This window comes from Bufo gargarizans, unplaced genomic scaffold (assembly GCF_014858855.1).
Source record: "Bufo gargarizans isolate SCDJY-AF-19 unplaced genomic scaffold, ASM1485885v1 original_scaffold_2145_pilon, whole genome shotgun sequence".
In the NCBI taxonomy this organism is placed as follows: Eukaryota; Metazoa; Chordata; class Amphibia; order Anura; family Bufonidae; genus Bufo; species Bufo gargarizans.
Genome location: NW_025334661.1, coordinates 82,637 through 95,869, shown reverse-complemented (window position 1 = coordinate 95,869; position 13,233 = coordinate 82,637). Strand labels below are relative to the sequence as shown.

The window sequence follows — 13,233 nt, the reverse complement described above, 5'->3', positions numbered from 1 at the left end:
TTGTAGATTGTACGCCCTCGCAGGCAGGACCCTCTCTCCTTCTGTACAAGTTTATAACTTGTCTTGTTCATGCTTATTGCAGTTGTCTGTATTATGTATATATACCCCTTTTCATATGTACAGCGCCATGGAATGAATGGCGTTTTAATAATAATAATAATAATCTCCTACCTCGCTGCCCGCTGCTGTCTCCGCCAGATAAGACAGGTATCCGACTGCCAGACGCGCCCTCCGGTTGCGCTGCCTCCGTGCTCCATCCCATACTGGTATCCCATAGAGCACGCGTCCACTGCTTCCTGTCATTTATGTTTCCAGGAGCCCACACTTCCTGCTTTCTGGCACCGCCTCTGGGCGGGGTTACAAGTTTAAATAGCAGCTTCCTCTCTTAGGTAGTTGCCTGAAGGTTGAGTTACTAACAGTTGATAAACATGACCTTTTGGTAGATTTAGACCCAAAGTATAGAAGGGTCTTCATGACTACATCAGAGAGGCCTCTAGATAGAAATAGAAGTTGGTCAACCTTCAGGCTGTCAGGCGGAATTTTTCCAGATCTTAGCACCCAGGATCTGCACTGGGGGAAGTCTCAGTAACACCTTCGACTCATCTGCATGAGTTGGGAACCATGACCTCTTCTGCTTGAATGGTATGATTGTGCTACCTTGGCCTGGTCTAACCTGATTTTCATCAATGCCCTAGGTATCATGAACACTGAAAGGAAAATGTAGGTCAGCCTGAACTCCAAGGAATAGACAGGGTATCTACCATCAAGGAATTGTTCACCTGATAAAGGTAAAGGAATATTTCGATCTTGGCACTGAACCTGATTGCATTGAGATACATCTCTGATACTTCCCTTATCTTGGCAATTTGCTTGAAAATCTCTGTATTCCAAGACCATTCTCCTGCAACTGCTAGAGTTTGACTCAGTTGTTGGTCAGCAACAATGTTGAGCGAGCCTCAAATATGTACAGCAGACATATGGGTCAGGTTTAATTCTATTCATGTCATGACCCTTACCACTGCTTAAAGATGGGGTTGTGATCTGGTATCAGCCTTCTTGTAATGTCTGCACTTACACAGAATGCTTCCCATTCTGTGGGGCGAGTCAGACAGGATCTTCTATAGCATTAAACTCTTTGAGATTTGAGGAGAGAGACCTCTCAAGGGACTCCATCAGCCCACTTACTGTATGCCCCTCCAGGTGCAATTCTCCACCTAGTAGAGAAATTAATAGTCAACAGAATCCAGATCAGCTGGAACACAGAACACTAATATATTAGATGTTTCTGCCATCTGAAAGATTGACTAGCTTGAAATGAGGATGCACCTACTGTTCAACCCATCTGAGCTATATTTCCACAGGCCAAGGATCTCTTCTCTGTATAGAACATAAGTGCCATAAGGCTCAAGAAGCTACCTCTGCCACTACTTACATGAGGCCTAAAACCCTCAAATAACTGGCCAGCAGCCTGAAGGTGGTCAGTAATCCAAGTATGGAACCAAAGAAATTCTCTTTATTCTTAAGGAAGCAGCTTTAAAGGATAACTGTCATAATAATTTATTTTTTGGGAGTATTGGATTGTGGTGAGTAATATCTCCTTGGTGGCCCTATTTCAACTTTTCACTGTGTATTCAATTACACCTTAATTCCACAGTTTTGTTCCCTGTACTGCCTACTTTTACCTGTGCTTAAAATAGGGTTGCTATGCAGGTCCGTCTATCTGTTGCTAGGCATGGTCCGTCTATGTGTTGCTAGGCATGGTCCGTCTATGTGTTGCTAGGCATGGTCCGTCTATGTGTTGCTAGGCATGGTCCGTCTATCTGTTGCTAGGCATTGTCCGTCTATCTGTTGCTAGGCATGGTCCGTCTATCTGTTGCTAGGCGTGGTCCGTCTATCTGTTGCTAGGCGTGGTCCGTCTATGTGTTGCTAGGCATGGTCCGTCTATCTGTTGCTAGGCATGGTCCGTCTATCTGTTGCTAGGCATGGTCCGTCTATCTGTTGCTAGGCATGGTCCGTCTATCTGTTGCTAGGCATGGTCCGTCTATCTGTTGCTAGGCATGGTCCGTCTATGTGTTGCTAGGCATGGTCTGTCTATGTGTTGCTAGGCATGGTCCGTCTATCTGTTGCTAGGCATGGTCTGTCTATCTGTTGCTAGGCATGGTCCGTCTATCTGTTGCTAGGCATGGTCCGTCTATCTGTTGCTAGGCATGGTCCGTCTATCTGTTGCTAGGCATGGTCCGTCCTCTGTTGCTAGGCATGGTCCGTCCTCTGTTGCTAGGCATGGTCCATCTATCTGTTGCTAGGCATGTTCCGTCTATCTGTTGCTAGGCATGGTCCGTCTATCTGTTGCTAGGCATGGTCCGTCTATCTGTTGCTAGGCATGGTCCGTCTACCTGTTGCTAGGCATGGTCCGTCCTCTTGGTTGAAGGACGGATGACGCAGAAGCAGGCTGCGTGCAAGGTCACATTCCTGACAGCAAGGGACTGTGTGTAAATGATTAGAGCCAGGTCCTCCCCAGCAGCTGATACCAGTGCCTGGGCTGTGTGCACTTCTCCCTGTCCCTGCGCTTGGCAGACGCTCCCTCAGTCAGCAGAGCTGGAGAATGCAGAGTTGGAGCAGCGCAGACCAGGGAAGGGAGATCTGCCGTCTGCTCAGTGTATACATGACAGCAACATGAGGTAAGAGGACCCCTTTGTGCTGCAGGAGATTAACCCTTTAGGGGGAGGGCTGTGGTTACTGACACTTTTGGGGCGCTATTGTTACTGGCTAGTGAGGGCAGGCGGGATTAGCCTCAGGGGGAGGGCAGTGGTGGCCATCTTAACTGAATAGTGAGATTGCAGTTTTATGCAGACTGGTTCCTAAGGGCTTAATCTTATTAAATATGGGGTAAGTCAGTCTAATAGTAACTGATTCTGGAATATCCTGTTATTAGTAACTACATATATGGAAATTAAAATTAGGGTCTAAGTGTGACAGTTATCTTTTAAAGGACACCACCGTGTAAGGGACAAAATAGCTGAGGAGATCCTGAACAGATTGGCTGTGAAATGCAGGAGCATAAGGCCGTGTTCCTCACCCAGGAGTAGGACTGCCTTAGCTGAGATTATAAAATATGCAGCCATCTCAACTTTATATCCTATAGATGTATTAACTTTAGGAGGAGGAACCCACTATGTAAGTGATGAAGGAACTTTCAGCTTTTCTGTGGTAGCCATTTTGGAGACTCTGACTGTATTGTGAATCCGGACTGAACTGGATCATTTCCAGGATGTTTGCATTCGGCCATCATAGCTTTTTTTTCAAAGCTTCAACCACTTTGAAGGCCCTAGAACCCTACAGGTGGAGACCCCCTGGTCATCATCCTGGTCCCCCAACCGGTCGGACATGAACAATCTCTTTGTTACTTTCTTCCCTTAGAATATTCCCCTCTTTATTCTTCTCCTCCTCAGAGGAGGAAAACAGTTTATCCTGAATTCTCCATCAGGGGCTTCCTCTTCAGACCTGCATTCCCGGGAACAATTACATCTCAGTCTGTTATGTCGTCCATAGGAGACTCTAGAGAGGTGACCACAGCTCTGTACAGACTGTTATATCAGAGAACTACAACCCCCAGCATGTCCAGACAATAATATATCAGAGGAGAGAACTACAACTCTCACAATGCCCAGACTGTTATATATCAGAGGAGAAGAGTACAGAATGTTATATGATATCTCAGAGGTAACACACCAGGCTGTTATTGTAGGTTTCTGAGGCGAGAACTACAACTCCCAGCATGTCCAGACAGTAATATATCAGAGGCGAGAACTACAACTCCCAGCATTTTTCCAGTTCTGTAGGAAAGAAATCATAAAATGCTTTCTCCATACAAGGATCATCCCTCACATGTAACATGACCACAATTACAGCTCCTCCTCCTTATCTCGTCTCTACCAGCTGACTCCGCCCCTTCACTGATCACATGATGGTGACATCATCACAGGTCCTACACACCAATATTCTCCATTGCTGAGCCCCACCCCCTGTACTGATCACATGACAGTGACGTCACCCCAGGTCCTTCACCACTGCTGAACTGCTGAGCCCCGCCCCCTGCATTGATCACATGACAGTGACATCTTCACTGTTCTTTCACCATCTCCTCTCCCCACTGCTAATCCCCGCCCCCTGCACTGATCACATGACGGTGACGTCACCGCAGGTCCTTCAGCTCTGGCAGTGCAGCAGATACTGGGCAGGTCCTGGTCGGTGGTCAGGGCTCTTGTTCTCTATGGTATCAGCCATTCCTCCAGCCTGCAGGTAAGATGAGCTGTGAGGAGACAGTGTGGTGGAGAGCTCAGACATGTCACCTCTGGAGATTCTCCTCCATTACACACAAGGAATCCTTCTCCGCTCCTCAGCTTAGTATGATGGGGGAGGAGTAGGGGGGATAGTGGGGGTTGTCATCATTCGCTGGCCCCTGTCTGTCCTGGTGAGGGGCCCCTGCCTCCAGGAGGAGAATGAATGGAGCGGGGCCCGGCCTGAGCTCAGCTCTCTCCCGTCTCTTCTCTAGGAGTTCTGGACACAGCTGAGCACAGCCCAGAGGTGGGACCTGCATCTACCAGACATTTATCTCCTGTGGAGCCACCAGAGATCTCCATGTTGGGGCCCCTGGAATCCATGTAGTGGGGGCTCAGAAGCGGGGCCCTCCAGGCTCAGGAAGTGCGGTTCTGGAGGTGACATCTGGTCTTGTCCCCTGGATGATTTCCTCTCCTCTTCTCATAAAGGCACCTGCAGTACTAGAAGCCTCCAGCTCCTCCAGTTCTCTCCTCTTCTCCTGAACGACCCCCAAGGATGGACAGGAAGGAGATCAGCAGAAGAATATTAGACCTCACCTTGGAGATCATCTCCCTGCTGAGCGGAGAGGTAAACTTTTCTAGATTTCTCTCCTCTGTATTGTATTCTGTAACAAGTCAGACATCTGGGAGGTGAATCCATCATAGGAAGAGTCCAGGGTCCTGGAGAACGGCCTCCAGACCTTCCCAGTGACGGAGACCCTGAAGATCAGCCCCCAATATGGTGAGTGATGTGTCATGTGACCAGTGACCAATAGTCATGTTGTAGGAGCCATGAGGAGGTAAGTAGGCACGTTGTACCAGGAGGAGAGGGCCGGAGGAGAGCACATGGCCCCTGAAGGGTTTATTCCCTAAGTGTCTCTCTCCATCCACAGGAGTACACAATAGTGAAGAAGACATCGGGGGACTGTGTGACTCCCATCATCCATCTCCAGGAGTCAGGAGGGCAGAGCAGGACCCCTCCCCCCATCACAGAGCCTCCCCCTCACCCCCTGATACATGAGCAGAAGATCCTAGAACTCACCCACAAGATGATGGAGCTGCTGACTGGAGAGGTGACACTGCTGGGAATGCTGGGAAATTCTCCAGTAACAGCACTGGAAGGGTCTGGGTGATGACGGTGTCATTGTGTTGTCAGGTTCCTATAAGGTGTCAGGACGTCACTGTCTATTTCTCCATGGAGGAGTGGGAGTATATAGAAGGACACAAGGATCTGTACAAGGAGGCCATGATGGAGGAGCACCAGCCTCTTATATCACAAGGTAAGGGCCGTCATGTGCAGTGTATACACGTGTGTGCAGTGACATGTAATGGAGGAGCACCAGCCTCTTATATCACAGGGTAAGAGCCGTCATGTGCAGTGTATACACGTGTGTGCAGTGACATGTAATGGAGGAGCACCAGCCTCTTATATCACAAGGTAAGAGCCGTCATGTGCAGTGTATACACGTGTGTGCAGTGACATGTAATGGAGGAGCACCAGCCTCTTATATCACAAGGTAAGACCAGTCATGTACAGTGTATACACGTGTGTGCAGTGACATGTAATGGAGGAACACCAGCCTCTTATATCACAGGGTAAGAGCCGTCATGTGCAGTGTATACACGTGTGTGCAGTGACATGTAATGGAGGAGCACCAGCCTCTTATATCACAAGGTAAAACCAGTCATGTACAGTGTATACACGTGTGTGCAGTGACATGTAATGGAGGACCACCAGCCTCTTATATCACAAGGTTAGAGCCGTCATGTGCAGTGTATACACGTGTGTGCAGTGACATGTATTGGAGGAGCACCAGCTTCCTATATCACAAGGTAAGACCCGTCATGTGCAGTGTATACATGTGTGCAGTGACATGTAATGGAGGAGCACCAGCCTCTTATATAACAAGGTAAGACCCGTCATGTGCAGTGTATACACGTGTGTGCAGTGACATGTAATGAAGGAGCACCAGCCTCTTATATCACAAGGTAAGACCCGTCATGTGCAGTGTATACACGTGTGTGCAGTGACATGTAATGGAGAAGCACCAGCCTCTTATATCACAAGGTAAGACCCGTCATGTGCAGTGTATACACGTGTGTGCAGTGACATGTAATGAAGGAGCACCAGCCTCTTATATCACAAGGTAAGACCCGTCATGTGCAGTGTATACACGTGTGTGCAGTGACATGTAATGGAGAAGCACCAGCCTCATATCACAGGGTAAGAGCCGTCATGTGCAGTGTATACACGTGTGTGCAGTGACATGTAATGGAGAAGCACCAGCCTCTTATATCACAAGGTAAGACCCGTCATGTGCAGTGTATACACGTGTGTGCAGTGACATGTAATGAAGGAGCACCAGCCTCTTATATCACAAGGTAAGACCCGTCATGTGCAGTGTATACACGTGTGTGCAGTGACATGTAATGAAGGAGCACCAGCCTCTTATATCACAAGGTAAGACCCGTCATGTGCAGTGTATACACGTGTGTGCAGTGACATGTAATGGAGGAGCACCAGCCTCTTATATCACAAGGTAAGACCCGTCATATGCAGTGTATACACGTGTGTGCAGTGACATGTAATGGAGGATCACCAGCCTCTTATATCACAAGGTAAGAGCCGTCATGTGTAGTGTATACACGTGTGTGCAGTGACATGTAATGGAGGAGCACCAGCCTCTTATATCACAGGGTAAGAGCCGTCATGTGCAGTGTATACATGTGTGTGCAGTGACATTTAATGGAGGAGCACCAGCCTCTTATATCACAAGGTAAGAGCCGTCATGTGCAGTGTATACACGTGTGTGCAGTGACATGTAATGGAGGAGCACCAGCCTCTTATATCACAGGGTAAGAGCCGTCATGTGCAGTGTATACACGTGTGTGTAGTGACATTTAATGGAGGAGGACCAGCCTCTTATATCACAAGGTAAGACCCGTCATGTGCAGTGTATACACGTGTGTTCAGTGACATGTAATGGAGGAGCACCAGCCTCTTATATCACAAGGTAAGAGCTGTCATGTGCAGTGTATACACGTGTGTGCAGTGATATGTAATGGAGGAGCACCAGCCTCTTATATCACAAGGTGAGACCCGTCATGTGCAGTGTGTACACGTGTGTGCAGTAACATGTAATGGAGGAGCACCAGCCTCTTATATCACAGGGTAAGAGCCGTCATGTGCAGTGTATACACGTGTGTGCAGTGACATGTAATGGAGGAGCACCAGCCTCTTATATCACAAGGTAAGAGCCGTCATGTGCAGTGTATACACGTGTGTGCAGTGACATGTAATGGAGGAGCACCAGCCTCTTATATCACAAGGTAAGAGCCGTCATGTGCAGTGTATACACGTGTGTGCAGTGACATGTAATGGAGGAGCACCAGCCTCTTATATCACAAGGTAAGAGCCGTCATGTGCAGTGTGTACACGTGTGTGCAGTGACATGTAATGGAGGAGCACCATCCTCTTATATCACAAGGTAAGAGCCGTCATGTGCAGTGTATACACGTGTGTGCAGTGACATGTAATGGAGGAGCACCAGCCTCTTGTATCACAGGGTAAGAGCCGTCATGTGCAGTGTATACACGTGTGTGCAGTGACATGTAATGGAGGATCTCCACAGTTTCTTCTCACATTACATTAGAGGCTACGTGTTCTTTATATGTCAGTCATATCCATAGGGCTCCAGTCACATGATGAGAGCGTGTCCTTCTGGCCTCCATCGGGCCGGTATAGTAGACTGTACTACAGAGACGTCTTGTACAATCCGTGTTCTGCATTGTATATATATATTGTAGATCATACATGGAGTTTATGGGCAATGTCCGCCCTGTACGACTGTTTGTCCTCGATGTAGAACAGGCGTGTGTTATGTAAGGCTACTTTCACACTAGCGTTTTTTGAGTATCCGTCTTAGATCTGCAAAACCGCTTCCGTTACAATAATACAACCGCATGCATCCTTCATGAACGGATCCGGTTGTATTATGTCTTATATAGCCAAGACGGATCCATCATGAACTCCATTAAAAGTCAATGGGGGACAGATCCTTTTTCGATTGTGTCAGTGAAAACTGATCCGTCCCCATTGACTTACATTTTGTGCAGGACGGACCCGTCTCGCTCCGCATCCCAGGACGGGACAGAAAACCGCTGCAGGCAGTATATTGGTGTCCAACTCCAGAGCGGAATGGTGACTGATCAGAGGCAAACGGATCCTTTTCCATTCAGAATGCATTAGGGCATAACCGATCCGTTTTGGACCGCTTGTGAGAGCCCATGACAGAACTCGCATACGGGAAGCCAAAACGCCAGTGTGAAAGTAGCCTAAGTCGTTGGTGTCTCAATAAAATGTGAAAATATTTGTAGTAAAATACTTGTCCGGCATCGGCTTTAAATTGCTAAATGTGACCATGTTGTCCATCACTTCAGCGATTATCTGCTCATCCCCTTCAGACTGAACGTGTGACTTCTAGCAGTAACTGCATGTCCCAGAATGTTCCAGCTGCATTAGAGCGTGTTCACACAGGGCACATTTATTGTAGGCATTTCCATGTATTGGGTTGTTTCTGCAGCAGGTGCATGGATTATTACAAGTGTGGGGATTTGCTCCGGTAGACAGGCTGCGGACGCAGTATAGAGGCAACGACAACGTCTTTAACGTAAACAGTTTGGTGTTTATTCACACATACGAATAAGCAAAACAAAAAGTCAGTTTCAAGGAAAACACTCACCTTGAGTCTGGTGTTTGTTCACACCATGCAGCAATGCAGACGTCCTTGGACATAGCAGAAACCACCTGCTCTCACGCCAACAAGGTAGCAGGCCTTTACCCAGGCCCAAACTCCCAGGTCCCAACACAGAGACTGACAGCTTCACTGTCAGAGAAGAGTAAATTCCTACCACCTGACATTGTTGCCTGTGTTTTATAGCCCAAACCAAGACCCGGCCTGGAACACGGGGAGTAGCCACCCACCCTGCACTTTGGCTACTCCCAGTAAAAGCTGTCCCGGATCAGCTTTACAGCCATACTAAATTTCAAAACCATGTCAGTCAGCACTAGCTGCCGCTGACATATGAAATTACCGGCTCTTGCTGAGGCCAGGAATCTCAGTGACACATACCTTTCATCAACGACGGACCCTTGCGCCTTCCTACATACCTTCCCTCATTTGTTCAACCCTGAGGGGGTGAACACTTGCCAGACAGTGTACCCGGGACAGGGCATATGCGTTTCCCTGTAACCTGCCTGCCTTATGTTATGTTCCACTAAGAACTTGAAGTTCTGTAACGACAAGAACCATCTGGAGACCCGAGCATTCCTCTCTTTGGCTTGGCTCATCCACTTGAGAGGGCAGTAGTTGGTCACCAGACGGAACTTTCTCTCCAACAGATAATAGCGGAGAGATTTCGAGTGCCCACTTGATGGCCAGGCACTCTCTCTCCACTGTACTGTACCTAGTCTCAGCTGGGGTAAGCTTTCGCCTCATGAAAACAGGGTGTTCCTCCCTATTGATGTCCTGAGAGAGTACAGCTCCGAGGCCTATTTCAGAGGCATCGGTCTTTACCACTGAGTAGTGACAGGTCGGGGCCAATTCCTAATTGCCTCAATTTTGTTCACCTAAGGTTTTCCACGCCAAATTACATACCCGAGGTACTTGGTCTCTTCTAACCCTATTGCGCACTTTTTTGGGTTAGCGGTTACGCCAGCCTTCCTATGGGACTCCACTACAGCCTGTACTTTAGGTAGGTGACTTTCCCAGTCGGTGCTATGGACAACGATATCATCCAGGTACGCCGAAGTGTACAGACGATGTGGACGGAGTACAACGTCCATTAGCCTTTGAAACGTGGTGGGAGCGCCATGTAGACCAAAGGGTAATACTTTGTACTGATACAGCCCCTCTGGCGTGATGAAAGCTGTTTTTTCCATCAAGGGTAATTGCCAGTACCCTTTGGTGAGGTCCAACACAGAAAAATACCGGGCTTGGCCTAATTTCTCAATAAGTTTATCTACTCGGGGCATGGTATATGCGTCAAATTTAGACACCTCATTCAGTTTGCGGAAGTCGTTACAGAACCTCAATGTCCCGTCCGGCTTGGGTATTAAGACTATCGGACTGGCCTATTCACTTTGTGACTCCTCGATGACACCTAGCTGGAGCATTAGCTGCACTTCCTCCGCGATGGCTTGTCGCTGAGCCTCGGGTACCTGGTATAGTTTTACCCAGACTTTTGCCTGAGGCTCAGTGACAATGTCATGCCGGATTATGGACGTGCGTCCAGGGAGGTCCAATAACACGTCCGTGTTCCGACTAATGAACTCCCTGGCTTTCTGAGCCTGTTTTAGAGGAGAGGTTGTCAGCAATTTTCACTGTGGTAGCCGCTTTCCTGGCTACAGACAGAGGGGCCAAAACCGCTTCCCCTAGGAACCCTGGCAGCGGGCTGTCTTCCGTACAGGTTTCCCTATCTATCCATGGTTTGAGCAGATTCACATGGTACACCTGCTCCGGATTTTGCCTCCTTGGCCGGTGTACCTTGTAATCTACCTCTCCAATTTTTTCAAGTACCTTGTAGGCCCCTTGCCACCTAGCTAGGAACTTACTGTCTACAGTCGGTACCAGAACCAACACCCAATCACCCGGGTTAAAGTTCCGGTCCCGAGCCTGCCGATTATAGACCCTACTCTGGGCTCGCTTTGCGGCCTCCATATGCTCCCTAACAAGAGGTAGCTGCTCTTATAATCTGTCCAAAAAGGGGGGATTTTAAGGTTCCACATAAAGAAACAACAGGCAAGTTCTGCAGGGGCGGGGCTAGCAATGCTCCATTGTGACAGAAGAGTCAACCACTAAGTAGTATAGAGGTAGACAGACTTGTGTAGCTCTGCAGCAGATCTGTCCTCCAGCCCAAGCTCCTGTGATGAATGTGGAGCCTCTCTAGATTTACTCTGTACATTTTAAACAGGATTAGTAAATCTGCCCAGTTGTTTACCCAATGGTTGCAGGGTGTCCAGACCATGAGGCAGCAAAGCAGCTCCAAACCATGATGTTCCCTCCACCAGCCACAAACCATGATGGGCCCCCTTCACCAGCTCCAACCATGACATTCCTTGTTTTTTTTCAAATGATGTCTAGTTGCTGTTGAAAGGCAAAATGTGTTGGCAGAGAGCAGGACTCGTTTCCAGACATGGTCAGGCTTTTCAAATTTTTTTGTTTTGTTAAGTCATTATTTACTGTATGTAATAAAAGTCATGACCTGGTGTAAACCAGAATACTGGACTTTGTCAGGACGTTATAGAAGCTTTGTAAGGCTGGGATCACAAGTGGAGTTTTTTGGCCAAAGTCGGGAATGGATTCCAATTGAATGAATACTTCTCCTTCATGCTGGATCGACTTCCAGCCTAATTGGAATGTTATAAGTTTGTCTACTCTGTTGTTTGCAAATAAAAAGCAAACTTTAAAACAAATTTTCATTTTTATCTTACCAGAAAATCCCAGTAAGAAATGTGAAAATGTCATGTTACCACTAGATGACGATATCATGCAGCGCTCTTCAGGAGAAAATAATGTACATCCAGAACTTCACAGTACAGATCTGTCATATAATCCTCCTAGTTATGAGGAACCTTCTCCTGACCAATCACAGATTGTTACCGCAAGTACAAGTCATAAAGGGACTGAAAGGTTTCATTGTGGTAAAGAATCCACAAACAGCTCAGGACTTTCTACACACCAAAGACATCACAAAGGAGAGAAAATGTTTTCATGTTCAGAATGTGGGAAATGTTTTACACTAAAATCCAATCTTGTTATACATGAGAGAAAACACACAGGAGAGAAACCATATTCATGTTCAAAATGTGGAAAATGTGTTACACATAAATCCAATCTTGTTATACATGAGAGAAAACACACAGGAGAGAAACCATATTCATGTTCAGAATGTGGGAAATGTTTTACACAGAAATCGCATCTTGTTAGACATGAGAGAAGTCACACCGGGGAGAAACCATATTCATGTTCAGAATGTGGGAAATGTTTTAGACACAAATCCAGTCTTGTTACACATGACAGAATTCACACAGGGGAAAAGCCTTATTCATGTTCAGAATGTGGGAAATGTTTTACAGATAAATCAGGTCTTATTAAACATGTGAGAAGTCACACAGGAAAGAAGCCATATTCATGTTCAGAATGTGGGAAATGTTTTACAGAGAAATCAAATCTTATTGCACATGACAGAATTCACACAGGAGAGAAAGCATATACATGTTCAGAATGTGGGAAATGTTTTTCAGATAAATCAAGTCTTCTAAAACATAAGAGGAATCACATATGAGAGAAGCTGCATTCAGAATCAGAAAAATATTTTTGCTTCTAAAGCCAAAATTAGTCATTAGTGAAGTCACACAAAAGAGAAGCCATATGGCCACAATATAACAAAACAATATATCACTGGGTCATAGACATTGTTTTCATTTCAGGTTGTATATTTGGATATAAAAGATTAATTGATGTCACATAACGGCTTCTATAAAACATCTGATAAATCCTGTTTAGGAAGACATATATTCTGTTCATTAATATGTTTTAAACCTTACAGGTAACCCTTTCAGCCCTGGAGGATTTTTCAAATCTTTTGTTTTTTTACTCCCTGTCTTTCCAGGACTTTTTTATTTTTAAGTTTACATAACCGTATGATCGCTTGTTTTATACATTTTCTAATTCCACTATTTAATAATGCAAACGATGTAGTGGGGAGATGGAAAAAAATTCCACGTGGTGTGAAATTGTAAAAATAATGGAAATTATGCAACAGTTTTATGTTTTGTTTCTACGTAGTTTCCTATATTTTAAAACTGACCTATTATTTAATTATGTTCCATACTTTTCCAGGTCAGTACAATTAT

The 13,233-nt window shown here is 46.4% G+C and overlaps 1 protein-coding gene across 1 annotated transcript; it reads left to right on the top strand.

The window, feature by feature from the left end:
- The first annotated feature begins 5,535 nt into the window (after positions 1-5,535).
- On the top strand, positions 5,536-12,878 carry LOC122924023 (gastrula zinc finger protein XlCGF17.1-like). The gene is made up of 2 exons (XM_044274940.1): positions 5,536-5,596; positions 11,812-12,878. The coding sequence occupies exons 1-2, from the start codon at positions 5,563-5,565 to the stop codon at positions 12,660-12,662; spliced, it is 885 nt and encodes a 294-aa protein (XP_044130875.1). The 5' UTR covers positions 5,536-5,562; the 3' UTR covers positions 12,663-12,878.
- The last annotated feature ends 355 nt before the right edge of the window (positions 12,879-13,233 follow it).

Bases quoted from the DNA above. Each gene is read 5' to 3' on its own strand.
- LOC122924023 (XM_044274940.1), top strand. From the start codon at position 5,563: ATGATGGAGGAGCACCAGCCTCTTATATCACAAG. The intron at 5,597-11,811 runs GTAAGGGCCGTC...TTATCTTACCAG, and splicing joins CCAGCCTCTTATATCACAAG to AAAATCCCAGTAAGAAATGT.